The 20071-nt window shown below is 47.3% G+C and overlaps 1 protein-coding gene across 4 annotated transcripts in view; it reads left to right on the forward strand.

Moving 5' to 3' along the window:
- LOC126531724 (kin of IRRE-like protein 3) overlaps nucleotides 1–20071 on the forward strand; it is an 861138-nt gene that overhangs the window by 563943 nt on the left and 277124 nt on the right. For all 4 annotated transcript variants that reach the window (XM_055071418.2, XM_050179413.3, XM_055071419.2 and 1 more), the window contains one exon: nucleotides 215–355. In XM_055071418.2, coding sequence (XP_054927393.1) covers nucleotides 307–355 — 49 coding nt within the window. In that variant the 5' untranslated portion in view covers nucleotides 215–306. The remainder of the gene's footprint in view (nucleotides 1–214; nucleotides 356–20071) is intronic.

Here is a 20071-nt window from a genome sequence, read left to right on the forward strand (position 1 = left end):
TCACCGAGCCGTTCTCTCTGCGCTGCCCGATAGTTTCGGCATCCCGTTTAGTGGCCGACGTGGCGTGATTTGATCTGTCCAAGAGAGCGGGAGATTCGGGAGCGCCGTCTGTATGCCTTTGGGTTACACCAAATGACCGGCGTGGCTGGATTCGGCTTTGCACGTTTATTCCTTATTGAGCAGTTCGTTTTTCTTCTTCTGTTGCTTCTCGCAGACTGGCGAACCCACGTCGGAGGAAGAGATCACGAGCCCGATCGTCCAGCCTAAGTGAGATCACGCGAACCGCGAGGGAGCTCAACGGTGGAGATGGTCGGATTCGCCTGTCTTGCGTTTCTGCTGCCCGTCTGTGTCTCAGGTGAGTCCCTTCTTGGGCACGTGCACCTGTGCTGCGCTGCAGCGAAACAGTCACGCACTCCGGACAGGTAGGCGCCGCTTGTTCACCCAGTCTAAACGTATAGTGTCACCTATAAGTATACTTGCCCCGCAATACGACCGGGCTCCCGGCGGCGACAGGAGCGCTGTTCGCTGCCTCAAGCTATATTTGCTTTCCTATTAATGTTTGGAGTGCGATGCGCGCTATTCTGACATTGTATACGAGTTTTAGTGAGTACATACTCGCTTCCTCATGCACATTCAAAAGCACATCCCGTAAGAAAAGAAAGTAGACCTTGTTCATTGCCACAACAAACACGGAAATTAAATTTATCCCTACGAAAGCAAGAAACAGGTTGCGCAGGAGCAAAATACACCTCAGCAGGACGCACTGAGCACGTAATTCTCGTGCTATCTGCTCGACGTGTAAATTGGTGTGTCCGCATATAGATAACTTTGCCGTGTTTGAGCCGATGAGTTCTTTTACAGGTACCTGCGACGCAAGAGACACTTCGCTGAGTTGCTTCATATTTCGCACATGTGCAAATTTACGACGTTCGGTGCATATAAAAGAGAAAAATTGAATTTTAATACTCAACAGAGAAACTGGATGAATGACCGTGGCAGTGCTGTTCAAATCCAAGTTGTGACACTCTCACCCGCGGGACCAGCCAGCAGGCTCATTTTCTCCAAACCTTTGTAGAGACATACGGTCAGATTGGAAAACAGCATGCTAATTCTTATTCTGGAACGTCGTCTCACACTGGCACGCGCATTGCGAGGCACTAGTATGCGCGTGAGCTAAGAGCGTGCTACAACAGAACTGACATGGTGGTGCTACTTATGTCGCTACAGTGGGCTGTTTTTCTTGGGTGAGCTCAGAGTATCGTGTGCCCGTAAGATGGGGAATAAGACCATAGATTTCGCTCGAAAAGAATGCGGCAAGGTGGCCTCGTACGATGTTAGATTCTTGTCGTGCTCTGTAGAACCACTTGTTATGATCTTGTATATGTAAAGCACCTATAGTCGGTGACAACCTAAGAATTACAAAGAAGTTCCACCCACAAAAACACAGTGGGCGTGCTCTTCACCTCCGAAAGAAAGCTGCACCAGCTGGAGTTAGCTCACAGGTTTGTCGGCTAGTGTAAGTGCTAGGCTAATTAGAAAATAAAAGTTAGTTGTTCCAAGCTAAACTATTACCTCTGGCCCAGCAGTGACATTAGGGCGCCCTGTATAATCGTCAGGTTTCCTCCTGAAACTAGTGATCCCAAAGCCGATCTGTACGGAAAAACGTTGTTTCAAACTCATGAAATCATTTGACGTCAGCTAAGTAACGGAATTTAATTGGCTGGCGCTTCTCTGCAAATTTTGCTTTAGTTGGACAGTGTACATATAAACATCTAATTATTAGTTTGTTACCTACTATAGAACGACCGGCTTTGCATGCCGCGCGCCTCATCGGCCATGTGACCCCACGCTGCAAAAGTGTCATGACATGCCAACCTAAGGTCTCTGAATAAAACGAAAAAGGTAGCGAAATTCCTCCTCGCTCGGCCTCTCCTTCTCCTGGCCTTCTCGCAGCTCGCTCTTTCTCTCGTAGCTCGCCCTCGCAGTTTGGTCGTTCACTCGGAAACCGCCCATAGATTTACACGAGGTGAGACATTAAAATTGTGGTTGGGTGTTTGCGCATCAATTTTAACCGTATTTAAGGCTTGATTGTTGTGTGTTGTGCTAGGAACGATGATGGAACGCTATGGAACTGGCAGAATCGGGTATTTTTTGTGCTTTTTCGGCGCCTAACTACGCGCTTGTTCTGTGGCTTCGGGTTGGCTGCCTGCTTCCAGTTGGAAGAAGGCTTTTGAGGCTAGCTTGGGGGACAAATTCCTTTTAGCGTCGAGGACCAGCGCAAAAACCAGACATCTTTGTCTCGCCAATAATGTATATGTAATGTACACGATGGTTATGTGCATGCCAGAGCTTTGTTTGAGGGTTATGTCGTCCACGGCCATGCATTGTACTCGTAAGCAAAAATACTGTCGTGACTTGCACAGATCAACTCGCTTCGTGAGTTACTTCTATTGCATTGATCGGATTGTTTTTTTTTTTCCTTTCTGAAGACACTTGCCAGGCGGGAAAGGGCAGCGATAAAGGTTGCGCCGGTACATGACAAAGGCGATGCGCTTGCGTGTGTGCAGCACCATGTAGCTGCCGATTGAAGAACTCGGAAGCGTTTAGGGTGCTCGAAGTGCGTACGTGTGTACTTGCGGCTACCCAATCGACTGCCGTGTGTCCAGCTTGTGCCGCTTCATAATTTAATCATCTTAGTTCCATGATGACCGAACGCAAGACGCGTCACATATTCGCCTGAATAACGCGAATGTCATGTAGACATATGCGCGATCAACGCGGAGCATCTCAGCTATTGTCGTCGTTTCATCATGACGCTGGCATCTCTTTACGCAGTGAAACTGGTCTGTTGGCTCTCACATGCAAATATCACAGTAGAAAATGAACTTATTTTGTGAACAAAGCGTATGCAAGGACGAAAGTTACACATAGAAATGGTTTCTATCAATGAGTATTTTCCCTCTTTGCGCAGTTCCAAGTCAGTATGAGCCAACAAACTCGTGCACAAATTTATCCTGCCTAGACGGCGAAGCGGAGAAAGCCTGCTCACAATAGTCAAAATCATTCGTACTGGTAAAAACATGGACTGACAAAGCTGCGCACTCTCAGTACTACAACAATAACACGTGTTACGTTTCTAGCATGATATATGACAGAACGCAGCCTACGGACTCCATAGCTTCATACAGCTGTTGACGCTAGCGCGATCAGGAACACAAATATGAACTAGCACCGACAAAAAGCACCCGTGCATAAGCTTACCCATGCCTGAGCTCCGCACCCCGTCAACAAAGAAAAATGCTCCGTTCGTACACGTTTTCACCTCCAGTTCTCTTAGAATCAATCCCTAACATGAAAAAAAAAAAAAGACTGAGTTCTTCAATGACGCGGTTAGCCACGAAACTTAGTCAAAACATACGAAATCCCTTGCGAAAACCTCGCCGCAGGAACTTGACGGCCAGCTGTCATGGTGGCGAGCACGCCGAGACGCCGAAAAGAGGAAAAATAGACAAAAGAGCGCGAAAAATACCTCGTCACGGCGCTTAACCAATTAGGAGACTCAGATTCTCTCTCCTGCCTCTTCGCAGGCTCCTCGCAGCAGCGTCGGCGGCAAGATAAAAGCATGTCTCTTTCTTTTAATTCAGGGATCTTACGCCAACCTTGCTGAGGGAGTTACCTGATAGATGACAGCCCAGCAGCGCCTTATTGTGATGATTTATCTGGCTCATATGATGCGACATCAACTAGGTGTACAAACATTTTGCCGACCATTACGATATATCCTCCCTAATGCGAAATTTGAGCGCAGCTCTATACGTGTTTTCATTTCGCGATATACTGGCTAGCGTGGACAATCTGTCTCGTCGGGCACGTTTTAAACGAAGCGAAATGTTCCGCGACTGCCTCGCTAATCTTCAGATCTCGAGAGCCAGCGCGTGAGGCCGATTCACAGCAACCGCCGCCGACAGACCTACCAGATGACGTGCGCTACTTTGGCGCCATCTCATAGCCATCGTCGAGCGCACTACGCTTTTCTTCTCACACTTTCGCCATATCCTCCTCCGCTTTCCGCTTCATGATTCCGCTGCCCCCTCATCACCGCTTTCCTCCTTGTGTCTTTCATCCTCCGCTTTCACCTTTCACTGTGCTCGTTCCCTCGGTTATGCCGCACCCGCCGACGCTCGCCGCAGGAACGGGCGCCAGGTTTATCTTGATGGGTAAAGAGCGTATGAGCTGCGCTCTAAAAAAATGACCAACCCTTCCCCTACCGGAATATGGGGGTAAGCGAAGCTTGTCCTGCGTGCATCTGATCTTCGTTACGGTTAAGTAACCCACAGGTAATGGTGCCAGATTGTTTGGGCCTCCCGCTCCCTCAGCTAGGAATCTTCTTTTCGTTGCTGTCGGATTGCCTGGGCTCAGGCGGCTTCAACGGCTGCATTGGCGCGCCGACGGCGAACCCTTTCACGGGCGAGTTCTCGCCGCCGCTCGTCGAACGTTGCCCGTTCTTCGGGAAAACGCACAACGCGTGGCCGCCCCATCCGTTTTCCGAGACTGAACTGAACGGGAACGAAGCCCGCGTAGCACGCGCTAAACTTTCTGGCCCTTTCCCTCCCCGGCGGAAGCGAAGCGGCGCTTTTTGCGCGCGTGGCGTGAGCGCGCGCCTATGCAGCTGGAATCCTTGCTAATGACTCAGGCTCCGGCACTGGCACAGCAGTCAACTCGTCTAGCCGCCCTTTCCCGCATCTGCTCCGCTCTGTGAGCAACTGTTTTTTTTTAGCGTGACCACGACAACGCCATTTGTATATACGTATATGTATATATTTGCATATGTATATTTGTATACAAGCTTCGCTTGAAAAGAGTTGAAGAAACCCGTCTTCCGCCAAGAATAACGAGTGGCGGCTGTTGCCGCAGATAAGCACCTCACTATGTGCGGCTGCCTGGATGCTGCTTGTTGCGAAAACACGTATGCTGACAGTGAACGTTGTCGGTGTGGACTGAGGACAACAGCGAGTACTTCGCCGTCCGCCTTTATCGCCACTGCCTTGATATACAAACTGTTTGAGAAGATGCAGTCAGTCTGGTTGTCCTTCGATAGTCGACGCATATGTTGCATGGGACTGGCCGAAGGCGAACTGATTTTGCTCCTGTAGAAACGTCATGGCGTGGCCAGGTTTATCTTAATGGGTAAAGAGCGTATGAGTTGATTTATACTTCCTTTCCTTCCTCCCATCATTCTGGAGGCAAGAGCCTTCATTGGCTTGTTGCAATGGCTCATACCCGCAAAATGCGGCGTATAGTCCAGTGAAGCAGAAATATCATCATCAGGAATGGCTCATACCCCGTAAGCAAGCGCAGATGCGATGGCTGAATATAAATGAAGAAACGAAAGAAAGAAAGATGTAAGGAATGAAAGAATGAACGAAAGAACAAAAAACAATTATAGAAATAAATAAATAAATAAATTGATAAGGAAATATAGAAAGAAAGAAGGAAAAAGACCGAAAGAAAACACAGAACGTAAGAAAGAACGAAATAGCTTTTAGGCAGTGCACTAGGTGCTCGCGTGTGTTGCTGACGAGGTCGACCTACAGCGCCATACGTCTGCTTCACACTGCGGCTCGTTATGTCTTGCAAGAAGTCCGACGCCTCCAATCGTATAATTTAATGCATCACCACGTCTACCAGCAGGCTTTAGTCTTCACTCGTTACAGGAATGTAACATGCTGCCGAACTTTTTATCCGCTTTCTCCCTTTTGCCATCGCAGTATAGCCAACCGCGTTTTGACATGGTTAACCTTCCTGCCTTTCCTTTATCCCTTCTCTCTCTTACTATTTCAGTCTAGCAGGGTATCTGTAGGTTCAGCCTTGAAAGTTTTATTTTAGAAGCTAGCACTTTGTGTGCATACGTCCCGACACGATGAACAAGTAGTTCGGCAGCATGTTACACGCCTGCAAAACGTGGGGGCGAAAGCCTGCTCCACACTTAGTAATGCATTAAGCTATACCATCGGAGGGGTCAGACATCTTGCAAGACATAACAAGCCGCAATGTGAAGTAAACGTGTGGCGCTGTAGGTTGACCTCCTCAGCGACACATGCGAGGACCTAATGCACTACCTCAAGGTTCTTTCGTTCTTTCTTTCATTCTCTCTTTCTACTCTTTGCCAGCGTGGTATAGCCAACCACGTTTTAACATGGTTAACCGTCTTGCCTTTCCCTTACCAATTCTCTATCTTACTCTTTCAGTCTAGCAGGGCATCTGTAGGTGCGGCCTAGAAAGTTCAATTTTAGAAGCTAGCACTTTGTGTGCATACGTCCTGACAAGATGAAGCCGAGTGTGTGACAGAAGCCCCTCCTGGTCAGCATAATACATATATTAAAGGAGGGGTTAGGTCACCAACGAAAAAAAAAAAAGATTTAAAATCGTTCTTAAAGTTCCGACTGTCCCACGGGAGCTTTGTTCACAATTCCTGAAAACAGGCCAAGTACGCGGTATTTATGTGTAGTGCATGGCATGTTTAAGGCACCTAGTATATGGATCGGCGGAATATTGCCGTCGTTGTGATCAAGGATTTGAGCCGTGATTTCGATGATCAATCACACCAGATAAAAGCTTGAAGATAGGTTCTTCTCCTTCACCGTTACACGTGCTTCGCCCCAGTTGATAGAATATGACGTAGTTGTCTAGTGCTCCACCAGGGCATTCGACGCAACGTGTTGTTTATTGACGTCGTTCTGTGCTGTTGAAGTCGTGTCCTGAAGTTGCCGGTCTCGTCTATGCAGACGTATTGGCAATCAGCATATGGTACGACGTATACGACGCCTGGGAACTTGTCCTTGTCCAGACGGTCCTTCAGTTTGACCATGTCAAGCCTGAGTTTCCACGACGGATGTGCCTGAAGTACCGGCAGGCCACTAGGTCCTGCCGTATGATCAGATTGTCCAGCACACGGTCTTCCGCTCTTGCGCACACTTTGTCCTCCCGACGAAGAAAGGAGCCAACAACAGCTCTTTCTTGCGTGACCGGTGCATCGAAATTTACTGAAAGTAGCGTGGAGTGGGAGTGTGCTTTCGAAACACACTGAACGACAAACGAGGCCCCTCGCGTTTCACGAGAGTTTCCAAGAACGGTAGCTGACTATTAGACTCCGCTTCCGTGGTGAATTTCATTGCCGCTTGCATGCTTGTCAGGGGTGACCCGTGAACAGGTGAACACTACCCCTCTGTACAATACTGAAACAGTCGTTAACGTATCGGTGAAAGATTTTTTGGCGTTGGCATGAAAGGGGATAACGCCTGAGCTTCAATATCCCTCACGGAGAGGTTAGCGGCCATGACCGAAATCGTCAATCCCATTCCCGTTCCGTGAATTTGCCGATAAAAATGCTGTTCGAATGTGAAATATGTGTTCGATAAGAAAAAACTGAGTAGCTTACCTAGCTGTCAGCTTGACGGAGAACCTGTCAGGCAGCGTGGGATCCTTTTCGAGTGAGGTGACGCAAATTTTCATGGACAGGTGTATGGGTTCACTTGTTAAAAGTGACATTATATCCAAAGAAACTAACAGGCCATTATGGTGGACCCTTCTATCTTTAACTTTCTCAATGAAGTCGAAAGTGTTGTGGATATAGGTAGCACCTTTGCTGACCAGTGGCGAGATGACCCTATAGAGATAATGTCACTACTTGTGCAGTGGGGAACGGGTGCAGTACACTATGGGGTACAATGGAGCGTCAGGCTTGTGTACCTTCAGTAAGATGCGTAATGCTAGAGTATACGTGTCAGCACCATTCGGTAGCGCGTTCATTTATTTCTCTATGCTTGCACTTATCTAGTAGGACGGTGGCGTTCCCTTTATCGGAATGAAGTATCACAATATGTCGTGCTCCTTCTGGGGCAAGGGGGCTATTCTGGGTTGAGTGTACAGCTTTGACAAGACGTTTGTAACACATCTTGCCGAAGCGTTAAATACAACCTTAAATCTTTTTTTTTCTTCCTGTTGTCCTGACCCATTCTCTAAAACGCCCTGACAAGATGTATTCTCCGTCCGGCGCCCAGTTACATCAGACCACTCCAATGAACACATGTTAACCGTGAAGTATAAGCATCACATGTTTTCTGTCACCAGAAAGTATGCGACACTGCAAAGAAACAAAACAAAAACAAACAAAATCTTTCATTGCGTCTGCCTCAGATCTGTCACGTACACATAGCTTGGACACACATAACCGGTCATCACACTGACGCCCACCACCCACATTGTGGTAGCATATAAAGGGGCCAGCACTTGGCCAATATTATACATAGCCAATGTCTGACGACGGTTACCTAGTGATCTCCCGTATTTCCCCGCGGTTTATCACTCAGCGGCATGCTACAACATTACAAATGTTCTAACAAGCCTTCTTGCCTGAGTGGCCTGGTAAATTGACGTTGATGGCACATAAATTGATTTGCATTTTTAAAACAGTTCCTTCTCATGACGACATATCTCAATCGGCACACCGACTGGTTACATTCTTAAACCTCTTCAAACTTGTTTTATCTGGATTTCGCTTTGGTTCCTGCCCTTCGTGAGGGAATGAAGTAGAGTTCAGTGATCCTTATACTTAAAGCAACGTGAGAAATTGGCGCGAAATATTATGGAAAGGTTAGCAGAGCGCTCACTACCAACTGAATTTTATTATAAAGAAAACTTCACATATGCAGTATTTTCACACACGCCTGCACGCCACACACAACACACACACAGGCACACACCGAAAACAAAAGACATCAGGAGCGGAAGCATTCCTATCATACAGTGTCATTTGGGATTATAAAGAAACAATATTTATTTCTCTATCAGGAAGAGCATTGGACACTCTTAAATGGGGCTCTCTAAGGTGGCGTCACTTCAAATCTGCATCTCAATATCTAACAAGTAGCTTTTCTGTCAGACATTTAGTGAGATTGTGCACTCTTTCTTGGGATTAATTGTGGTTAGACATTTCAGCTTCTTGAATATAATTCAAGTTGTCCATTTGCTATTGATTGATGGCATGTACTGAATATTGCGCAGAGAGCAAATAAAGGAAAAGGAAATTCGTTTAAACTGCTTAGCTTCCTTCGATCATAAACACGTTTCCGTGCACCGCTCTTCACGTGGGCACATTGGGAAATGAACGCGTGGGCGGCGGCCCTGTCTGTGCTTCCGTCATTCCTTGCTGGACCTGGCGTAGGATCTGGCTGATCGTGAACAATCTGCTCTCGCCTCCGCAAGAAAAAGGCCGCCTCTGTGCCTGGATTGTTGCAGAATGTGGCAGTGGGCTTCGTGGAGGTTACAAAGAACTACAAGAAAAATGAGTACGCGAGTGACAGCCTAAATTGTCAACGTAGTTGCCAAGCGACTCTCGCAGTGTTCTGCTCGCCTCATTGGTGCGATTTACCCCACAAGCACGAAAACACACTCAATGATAGACCCGCCATTGTAGCTTAGTGGTTATGGTGTTGGGCTGCTAAGCATGTGGGCAGCCGCATCTCAATGTGGGCGAAATGCAAGAACGCACGTGTACCGTGCATTGGGTGCACCTTAAGGAACACCAACTCGTCAAAATTAATCTAAAGTCATCAACTACGGCCTATCTCATAATGATATCCCGGTTTTGACACGTAAAGCGCCAGAGTTTCTTAATTAAACATTGAGTCATTCACGCTCGTGTGCGCATTCGAGATTAGTACACGCGTAGTTGGCCTGCTGTCGTTGTCTGTCTCTTGCTCGTGTTCAGACACATGCCCGGCCACACTCAGACAACCGTGCAAGAGACGGGCGACACCGAATATAAAGTCCTCGAAATGGGCGGCCAGCTGCTTCAAAGAGCGCAGCTTTATTGGTGCGGCGTGAGCAGCGCCTATGCCGTTCATTCGTGTTGCTCTCAACTTCGCTATTCATTTCCGGGCCGTTTGGCTGCACTTTCGGGCTGCGCCTGCAACTGTGAGCGCGTGACTCAAACGCGACACAGCCGCCAACGTCACCTATGTTTCTTTCCTTTTTCAACAAAAATTACAAGTGCTCAGGTTTTGCTGCGCGTAATCTCGTTCCCTCAGAATGTGGAGCTCAATTTGTCTTCCTTTTTCGGGGCTATAGAAAAACCGGCTGCGTTTGTGGGCCGCACAGCTAGGCGCGACTGTGGTCGCTTTTCTTTTCTTTCTCGCCTTTCTTTTTTTGTACGTGTGTGGCTATGTTCTATGACGCAGCCAGGAACACACGGCAGGCACATTGAACTAAAAGAAAAGAAAGGGACACGGCCCTGACTGCATGACAAAATCAGAGAGAGGCGGAGAAATAACATCATGCGTTTTGACAAGTAATTAACCGCTCGGTTGTTCGTTTCCGGTAATTCTGGACCATCCAACCACGTTTAAGCCGCGAGAAAATACACGTTCTTTATTCATGATTTTTGCCTCTGCAACTGCTTTTCTCTCTCTTTTGTTTCCTGTGTGCGCGTTTTGTGATCAAAGCATTCCACAAACCGTCGGTGCGTCAGCTTCTCGTCCCTTCTCGGCTGTTGATGCTAGTTTAAGTGTAATTCTTGTTGCCGCTGATGCAGCCGGAAACGTAGACGAGCAAGTGTCTGGAATAAGTGTGTTTCGGGAAATTTTTTAATGTTATGGCTGCATGGAGCGATACAAACTCGGCATTTGTTATCTATTATAACTACATAAATTCGAGAGTGAACGAGATACAGGGAGGCACGTTCATTATTGTCAAATTACACTCAGTGTATGGCACAAAGAAATATGAACAAAGTATTAGTGCTAACTAGAGTACCCGCTTTTAATTAAAGAGGTTGGGAACTCGGATGGTTTTCTCGTGCAATGCGTTGAACTCGACCTGTGGCTCTCGCTACGGTGGCTCAATAGCTATGGCTTTACGTTGAGGCCGAGGGGTCGGTCTCGGCCTCGGCAGCAACCTTCCGATGGAGTCCGGAATGCAAAAACGCTCCTATACGATTGTGTAGGTTGAATTCTGCGCACATTGGTTGCAGGTTGAAGAATCCCAGGTAGTCATTTTTATTCCGGAGTTTCTCATTACAGCATGCCTTATAATGAGATCATGGTTGTGGCACGTAAGCACCCAAATTGAATAAATTCGTTTTATGTCGGCAGCTGGCAATGATGAGGCGCAAAAGTCGCTGCATAAGTGCCCTTTTTCATTCATTTACATGCCGCAAGCGAACGCACGTAAACACACACGCGCGTACATGTACGTGTGGTTCCTCTGCCAAGCTATATGCACCCAAAAAATATTTCTGAGTTCTTACGACTTGGCGCTCGTGTGTCGTGCCTTGCGGAGTCCATCTGACTCTATTGTGAGGCTAAATTCTTGCCTGTCCTCTTCCGAGTCCCCAAGACGACTCCACCATCGTCGCACATGGGTGGGTCAGAACAGGGGCGTGGCTTTGACCGATCGCGCTTCGGCACGGCTTCCCATCGCATTGAAGTCACTTATCGCTTCTTCACTTGCCATTTCTTGTCCCTATTTCATTTTCTTTCTTCTCGAAGCCCTCAATCCCTTTCCTCTGCTCGGTCACAATAAAGCATGAAAAACTGGCCTCGCAGTGCCGTGAAAAGTCGAAGAGTGTCGCAATATATATATATATATATATATATATATATATATATCATTCGATTCATCGCACAAGCCAAGCTTCGATGTAACGGGTATGCTTGTTTCACGTCGTTTCCTTTTTCGGTCCTAGCATAACACAAACAAACAAAAAATATGACAGTGACAGCGTCACCGTACCGTAATAGACTGGCTGCGACATGAAGGGGGGAGTAGCGGAAGGCTTAAATTGAAAGGCGGGGGTGAAAGCAAAATGCAGCACACATCTACTAGAAAAAGCATAAGACCCATTCGCAGGAATCAAGTGAGCAAAAACAAAACAACATCTCCGAGGACGCATGCGCGCCGACGGGTATACGGCATGGCGAGAGCGAGAGGGGAAAAAATACTCTTCAGTGCTTAAGAAAACAAGTCAAATCAGCGAGGAGCAAGCTTCGAAAGAAAACGACAACAACAAAAGGTAAATGGGGATTCGCGCTGTGTCGCTGTGGGCTGGGACAGGTTTTATAAAAGAAGCCGACGGAGGGGACTCAAAAAGCCGACGTGTCACAAAACGGGACGACGTCGCGATGACGGAGGGCCCGCTGTAGAGCGCCGGGCGCGATGGAGCGTGAGAGAAGAAAGCTTGCGCGCTCAGAAGGAGAGAAACGCGGAACACACACAAGCAGCAGCTGGCGATGGAGAGAGAGGGCTTCTTCGGAGGAACAAGAGGGCAGGAGTTGTAGACGTGCACTACGCTCGGACTGCTCTGCCCGAGCGAAAATAAGAGAACGCTGCCACGCGCTGGCTCACTAAAACCACGCAGCGCTATTGGAGCTGGCGTTTCGAGTCCGCCAATAAGTGGGCGGCATCTGTACGCCTCGCAGCATGCACACCTGCGGCCGCGTCGTGTGCTGTTGTCAAGAGCGAGCGGACCGCGTTCAAAGTTGCCTAGCATTGCACTGAATTACTTCAGTAAGTGCGGGGGATCCGAACAGCGAGATATATGCAGTGTAATTGTTGGGGAAGTTCGGCACAACTTTCTTTCGCGCACTGTCGGCCACTTCGACGCGCGCCCCGTAGCCCCAACAGCGCTGCACGGCCTTGAGGAGACGCAACATAGATAGCGGAGCAGGAAGGACGGGGGAAGGACGGCAGTCAGAGAAGAGGCGACGTGACGACGTATTACGTTGCGAGCTATGTGAGGGAGCAAACCAAAAAGGGAACACAAATAGGAACACGACGCGTGTTCTCCCTCTTTTCGAGTTGTAAGAGAAACATGAACTCGCAGGGTGTAATAGTGGCACATGCCATCGTGATCTAGCTTGGTGGGTAGGAAGTCTCCCCTCGCGCGCTCTATCCTCAGTGCCATCGCCGTCCTGTACCCGCCTTCGCCTTTCCCTTCGCTGTCGTCACTGTAGCGACTTCGCTGTGTGTCGGCGTTTGCCCGAAGGCGACGAATCTTCTGCGGTGGCATCCCTGCGAGCCTTTTCTGGGTTCCATGTATGCCATTCTGTTTCTCTTTTTCTTCCTTTCGCGACGATGAAGTGGGCTTTGCGAAGGAACAGATAATTTGAAGCTCGTAAATCCTGTCGAAGCTCGCCGGGGTTGAAGGCCTTACAAGAGAAAAGTATCTTTGCCAAATAAGAGACAGCGTAATGCCCGGGCCGCCGCGGGAAACGAGATGTCTCGCTCGCGACATCCTCGACTGCGCGCCAGACGAGGGCTGCGTTCAAAAATGTGTGCCTTAGATTTTCGCCGTCGCTTGATGACTTTTTTCTTTCGATTGTTGCCACGTATTTGCCTTCTGTTTTCTTCTTTCACTGCAGCTTCGGGTTTCTCCTGTATTCTCTCATTTATACCACCCTGCTTTCTGCATCGAAGCTGCAACGCGTAATGACTTCCGCGCGTGAGAGTATTCGTCTTAGCGACGAAGACGTTTCCGTATCACACGTCATTTATGTCCGTCCGTGTGCAAAGCACTTTATACGGCAGGAATCACATTCAGGCAAAGCTGACACTGTAAGGTATGTTTCTCAGCGTAATAAACACATTGGCGTTAAGGTCTGTAATGCTTACTGTGACCCATATTTTGGTCGACTGTAATCTTCGCTTATTCGGATTGACTCTTTTTGGGACCCGAAAGAATCACATGAGCCGACGAAAGGGACTGCGCTGCGCACTGTCCGGCTTTCGTAAAAAATCACATCGGATCACCAACACTTAACCAAATGTTTCGCATATATGACTGCAGTCCGCTGTGCTCCCTTCGGCAATTGGATACGGCTTGTAATCGGCTTGTAGATACTATGACCAGGAAGCTCAGACAACACGTATTACTAAGGGCAATAAAGCAGTAATAAACATATATATGATAAATATTTACACTTCGCGACCGCGAATGTTCTCTCTTGGGACCTTAGTCTGATAAATTGGGATGTTTTGAATATCAATTCCAGTCCCTCCATGGTAGTGGGATCGCATCTCGAGTGAGATTCTTAACAGTTGGTTTTGGATATCAAAGCTGCCATTTGGTAAGACTGTCCCTTGAACTCGGCTGTGGAGTAAGATTTCGGGGCTGTCGCTATCTGCCGACATCCTGGTGCATTGCGCCGTTTTCCCCGTCAGCCACAGTAAGCGCTATGCCACCGTTACTCTTTCGCTGCTTCTTTTTTTATACCTGGTTTATCGCATTCCGCCAGCGAGACATGGGAAAGGCGTGCGGCGCTGACTCGGCTTGAACCTTCCCCGTTACCTTCCTCCTCCTCCTCAGTGCCACGTGCCTTCCTCGTTGTTCGCAGCCACGCGTGGTCCAACTTATCTGCCGATGCCAGCGCAACTGCTGAAAACGTTGGGAATTGCTCGACCGTCTGCGCTTTTCTTCCCGCCGCGTCCCCGGCGCGCTCAATTACGGAAATTTCCTGCACTCTCGCCGAGTTTAGAAAGTAACTCGGCTCGGTTGTGGCAGTTCCAGAGCTTACTCTCCATCTTCCTCTTTCTCTCTCTTTATTATTTTACACCTCTACTGTTGAGGGGCGCGACATTCTGGCTTGGCTTCATCTGTCTCAGCTTTCCTTTGTCTCGACTCGTAGCTCAGTAACACTGTTTCTCATTTTGCCTTGTACCTTGTTGCTAGTTCACAGAAGTTGACAAGCCCGTATTGCGCATTGCGCTGGTTTCCAACTTGGTGAAAGCAGAAAGTGAACAACTCTTCTAACCTTCTTTGTACAATAATTAAGTTTCAGGCTTTAATCGTTGTCGCTCTACTTAGAAAAGGACTCTGGTTGGTATTACCAAAACCAAGCAAGGTGATTCAGCCAAGTCGGGAGCGCACCTCGTTTTGAATTTGTGTACCTAGCAGTATACAAATGCAAAAGTAGGGGGAGGGGGGGTACAACATTTCTATCCAGATTTTCTCCCTCTCCGTCGATCTTATCCTTTGTCTTTCGTTATTTGCGTTCTGACAAAACTTTAATCGCACATTTCTTTTTCTACTCTATGCATGTCCCTAGCTCCGAGCTCACATCACTAATTGCGTGTGGTGGGTCATTTCTGAAGATTACTCCGAGCTTAATTTTTGATAATAAAAATAGCCTCACCGTACCTCCGTGCTTGATTCATCAATTAGTTGAATGCGCTCGTGAAAAACAAAATTACGCGTCATCATTGTCAACCCACCAGGTAGAATTAATGGCATATCAAGGATCAATAAAAAAATGCACGGGCCTTTTTCTTCGCTTTGCGTAGTTTGCGTTAAAAGGCGCCGCAATGAAATTTGTGCTGATCAATAAAAATCAACTCCCTGGATCCACGTTAGAATTTGCTGAAGCACATCTTACATTCTTCATGTTTCAGTGAATTTAGTTGCTCTGATCTGAGCTATATTGTTCGTCTCTCTCTTTCTGTTCTTCTAGAGCACTCACTTTCTGCATATCTCCCTTAACAAGATGTAACACTTGGCACTACTTAGCCCCGTGGAACAAGCAGCCATTGCTGTTTCATGACACGTCGCCGGTCTTCCTGTAGTTTCAATGGAGGGGTAAAGTTTTGCTTTGGCGTTGCTTCTCTATTTCTTCAGATAACGGGATGAAAAGAGCTAACCGCTATGAGCATAGGTGCTTCATGTGAGCCTGGCTTTTATATTATAATATATGAATGTGGAGGTTTTGGTGTGGTTAAGTGACTTAGGCTGCTCTTTTTAATTAGCAAGCAGCTCTCAGTCCCGAGGTAGAAAATCGCAAGTTCTTCCAGATTTCTAAACAGCGACCACTATAGCTAGCGTCAAATTTCGTGCACATTAAGAAAAGAACGGTGTCGCGCAGTCGTATTTTTGCTTAGCGTTGTCTCAGCCTCCTTTTGCCCGGGCTGCCACGTCTTGACGCCGTTAGTGCTGTGATTTGGCCTCTCGGGTGCATATGCAGAATCTTAGTGCTTACGGTGTTAGGCAGCAGGCCTTACGACGCATGCATCGCGTATATTGTTCCGAGGTTTCGTTACGTGTGCGCGAGCGACTAGCATCAGCGTAACGGGCCTTGTAATGCCATCCTTCCGGCTGTGTCGGTACCTTCCTAGAAAGCTAATGTAGAAGTGCGCTGCCAAGGCTCGTCTTTCCTCGGCTAAACCCATGGCTAGGCAAAGGTTAATTTTTTGTTTTTGTCCGTCCTCATTGAGAATTGATGCTCGGATGCGACGACAGGAACTCTGGGCACGGTACTCAAAGTAATATTATATCGTGGGGACTATACTTCATGAGCGCACTGTCCTGGAAAGCACTGGCTTCTACTTGCCAGCAACCTTTTGTTTTCATTCTCATTGCCGCATTTACTTAACTTACCTTGGTACCCGCTCGCAAATCTCTCGTACACCTAACGAGCACTGCTGTCATCACTCAAACTCTGCTTCTTTTCGCACTTCTATTAACGCCTTGCACCGGGAATACAGGCCTGCAAAGCAAAAATTTCTTCTTTCGGGCTGAAGCAAGCGTTTACATCGCTGTAGTTGTCCTACGAAACACTTCTGTTGCTCACAGAGCATCTTACAATTACCTACACAGTAAGCGGTACTGTGCGCCGTTGTATGCATGACTATGCCGGAAAGTGAAGGCTTCTGACTCACATCTTTCTCGGAGAGCCAAAACACCTAAGAGCCACGCCTGGTGTTCCGCCTGTCACAATGGGCTTAATCTATACCAGAACATTCTGTAAGATCGCGTGTTCACTTGTATTAGGGCACTTTATTAATGCTAAAGCATTATATGTCCCATGAGGCTAAAAATCCGATGTATTCAAGCGGTGGGACCAAAAATGGTCGACGGCGCAAAGAGTAAAAGCACGTCAAAAAACTGCTCAGATTGACGTCATAATTGGCAGGGAGGTTCGTGTAAACAAAGTAATGTAATGGCTTTGAAAAGAAGATTTGGCACAATTGGGTCTGGGTGGCAATCGAACCCAGGCCCCCGGGGCGCTGCGAGACGAGCACGCTTCCCCTATGCCACGGCGGCTCCACGGTTCTGGTGCGCCTATAGTGCGTGCGCCATTGGACACGTGACGGCGTGGCAATGGGGAGGAACGCCCCTGCGCGGTGCTCTGAGTTATCGCGTGCAAGCGAGCGCGTTGAGACGCATGGCGCGTTTTGATTTGGCCTTGCCGAGGCACAGTTACAACGCAGGCGGGAGCTTGCGCGAACAAAGAACGCGTGGAAAAGAACGTTTCACCAACGGGACTGTGATGCTTTCGCATTCCCACTCGTAAGCAGTCTTCAGGGTCAGTGCAATTTATTATTATTATTATTATTATTATTATTATTATTATTATTATTATTATTATTATTACTTAGGGTCACCAGAGTTGGAGAAAACGAGACGAAGGACCACGCTCATTGCTGCCGGTTTCTATCGCTTTCTTTTTTTTCCTTAAGAAGGAATTACCAACACGCCCGACAGCCTGCACTTCTAAAAGCATTTTTTTCCTGTTACTTGCCATAATATTGTAGGAAAACTGGATGCAGGATGTATTACGGATGATGCAGGATGTAGTATTAGCCGGAAGCTTGCAGGGTATATTACGGGAAAAGCAAAACCTGTTATGAAGATTTAAATTCCGGCAAGTTTTATATTCAAGCAGCTGTGGCAACGCTTTAGGTGAATACGCGCTTCAACGGAATGAATCTATCATATCCCTGCATTCTCATGTAATTACAACGACATTTAAGAAAGTCGTGTTCTCCTCTATGTATTCACGTTCGCCTCCAATTCTCCTTCTAGGCAATATACTCTAACAAACTGTCGACGGTGTGCTTATGGGTGCGACTACGGTTATTTTGGCTGCTACCGCTACTCTTGAAGCACCTATTTTATTTTTTATAGCAATAAACAGAATTAAGAAAAAAGAAGGTTTCCTGGTGGCCTGTTTGTGAGGCATCACTTTTCTTAGGGAAAATTCTTAAGTTCGACAGCAGACTGTTTTATCAGCAGGCTTAATCCGATGTCGTTGCGAGAGGACAGAGTAACTAGTGCTTTCATTTCAATGGCGGACAAATTACGACATAAGGGTGCTTGTTTTTGACACAATTGCAGAAAGTCTCCTTGTACTGATTTGATATACATGTCCAAGCATCTATCAATTGTTGAATCCTAGACAAGCAACTCAGTTTTCCTACCGTTTCATTCAAACTTATAGATAACAAAGGATTCACGGGCTAAAGACAGAAGCACCAGATTATCATAATGCAAAGTGAACGCCTCAAGGAAAACTTCGATGAACCACCTAAATTAGTATGCCGTAAAGCCAGAAATATTCGAGTTATGCTAATCATCATCTAAGACTGACAGCCCTGACGCCATCGGAAGCGATCCTTGCCAAAAACAGCGATGCCCTACATGTGCACATCGCAGCAGGTGACTAGTACAGCTTCAAACATTCGTTTAAAAATCAAAGGCGATTTCAACTGCGATACTAAAGACGTAATATACGTGCTTGAATGTACATTCTGCAAAAAGCAGTATTGGACCAACAGAAGGGCTTATTAGATTGCGCTTTAACAATCACAAATCCCACGCTAACACGTGCAAAAACACGTGTAGAACACGTGCACCTCCCTGACCACTCATTTGGTAAGATGAAAGTCACGTTGCTTGAATGGGGATATTGTTCAAGTTATGATAGAGAAGCCCGTGAAGCCTTTCTCATCTATAAGTTTGGTACCATCGCGTCTGGTTTGAATGAAAGTGTAAATAAATTGAGTTGCTTGTCTACATAGCCCGTCACATTTTCCCTCGTTTCCCTTCTTTTTTACGAGTAAGTCACTATTTTTCTTTTTTCACTAACGTGACTATTTATCGTTTTTTTTTTATTTGTTGTTGTTGATTGGTGACATATCTATTCGGTGACGTTTTCTACTGTCACCTGACTCCTTTCGAATTTCATATTTCGTGCGTATCCTTAAATGATGTGTTTGCAAACGCCATCTGTTTAGACATGTTGTCACGTGGTAGTGACCGTTGAGGACACAGCAACAAAACTGGGAATGGCAAAACTAACTTTATTGGACGAAACTGTGCCCAGAAAAAAACTGGCTACACTCAATGCTCAACGAAAGTGGCGAACACAGTCGGCGATGGTCGAAAATCTGATCAGCGGGTCAAGCGCGTCGGCTTTTATGCATCAGTCGTCGAATATTCCAGAGTAATCACTGGGACCCGCGTATCTTCCACAAAGGTCTACACTATTCTCGCCGCGCATGCATGCACTCAGATTACACAAGGTTAGGTGACAGTGACAGACATCGGATGGAACCATCGATAACATTCCAGAAACTTCCGATACATGCAGGCGCGTCCTGCGCTGTGCGATAACATCTGTTAGGCGGTGAAACGTGGTCTCCCGATAAAGATAAACAAGTACACGTGTCAATATGTGAGCTTTTCTTCAGAATGACTGACACGCATTCTGTTCGCGCATTTTCTTCATTTTTCATGTAAACATATCTTCATCCGGTCGATATGCACATGTATATAAACTGCACTTCGAAAGCATGCCCTTAGGCATAATACAAAGGAGGTTAAAAGTACACGAACAGATTCGACTCGTGCAAAAAATCTAGGAATGAACGATGATGTCGTCCATGAATCCAACGCTCAAAGTCGGGTGGGCGTCCAGGCCGAAGGCCTGTTGCCCGGAGGTGGCGGAGACGGCTTAGATGAAGTCCTGGGCACGTCCATAGTAAGTGTGTCACTGTCACATTTTGGATTTCTGTCTTACAACATGGGCACGATGAGCCGTAAGGACCATGGTACTGTTGTGGCCAGAGAGCGGTCACAGACGGGGTGAGCGCGACCCCGACACGTAGCCTCCTTAACGTAACCTCCGCTCGGCGGTTAACCCCAGGGAGGTCTGACCCACACGGAGGTGTGATAGCTAGTGTGGTACGTCGGAGGTTATCCTTTTCCCGGATCAGTCGTCCACAGGCGTCTTCAGGAAAATGT

Source organism: Dermacentor andersoni, chromosome 5, assembly GCF_023375885.2.
Source record: "Dermacentor andersoni chromosome 5, qqDerAnde1_hic_scaffold, whole genome shotgun sequence".
Classification (NCBI taxonomy): domain Eukaryota; kingdom Metazoa; phylum Arthropoda; class Arachnida; order Ixodida; family Ixodidae; genus Dermacentor; species Dermacentor andersoni.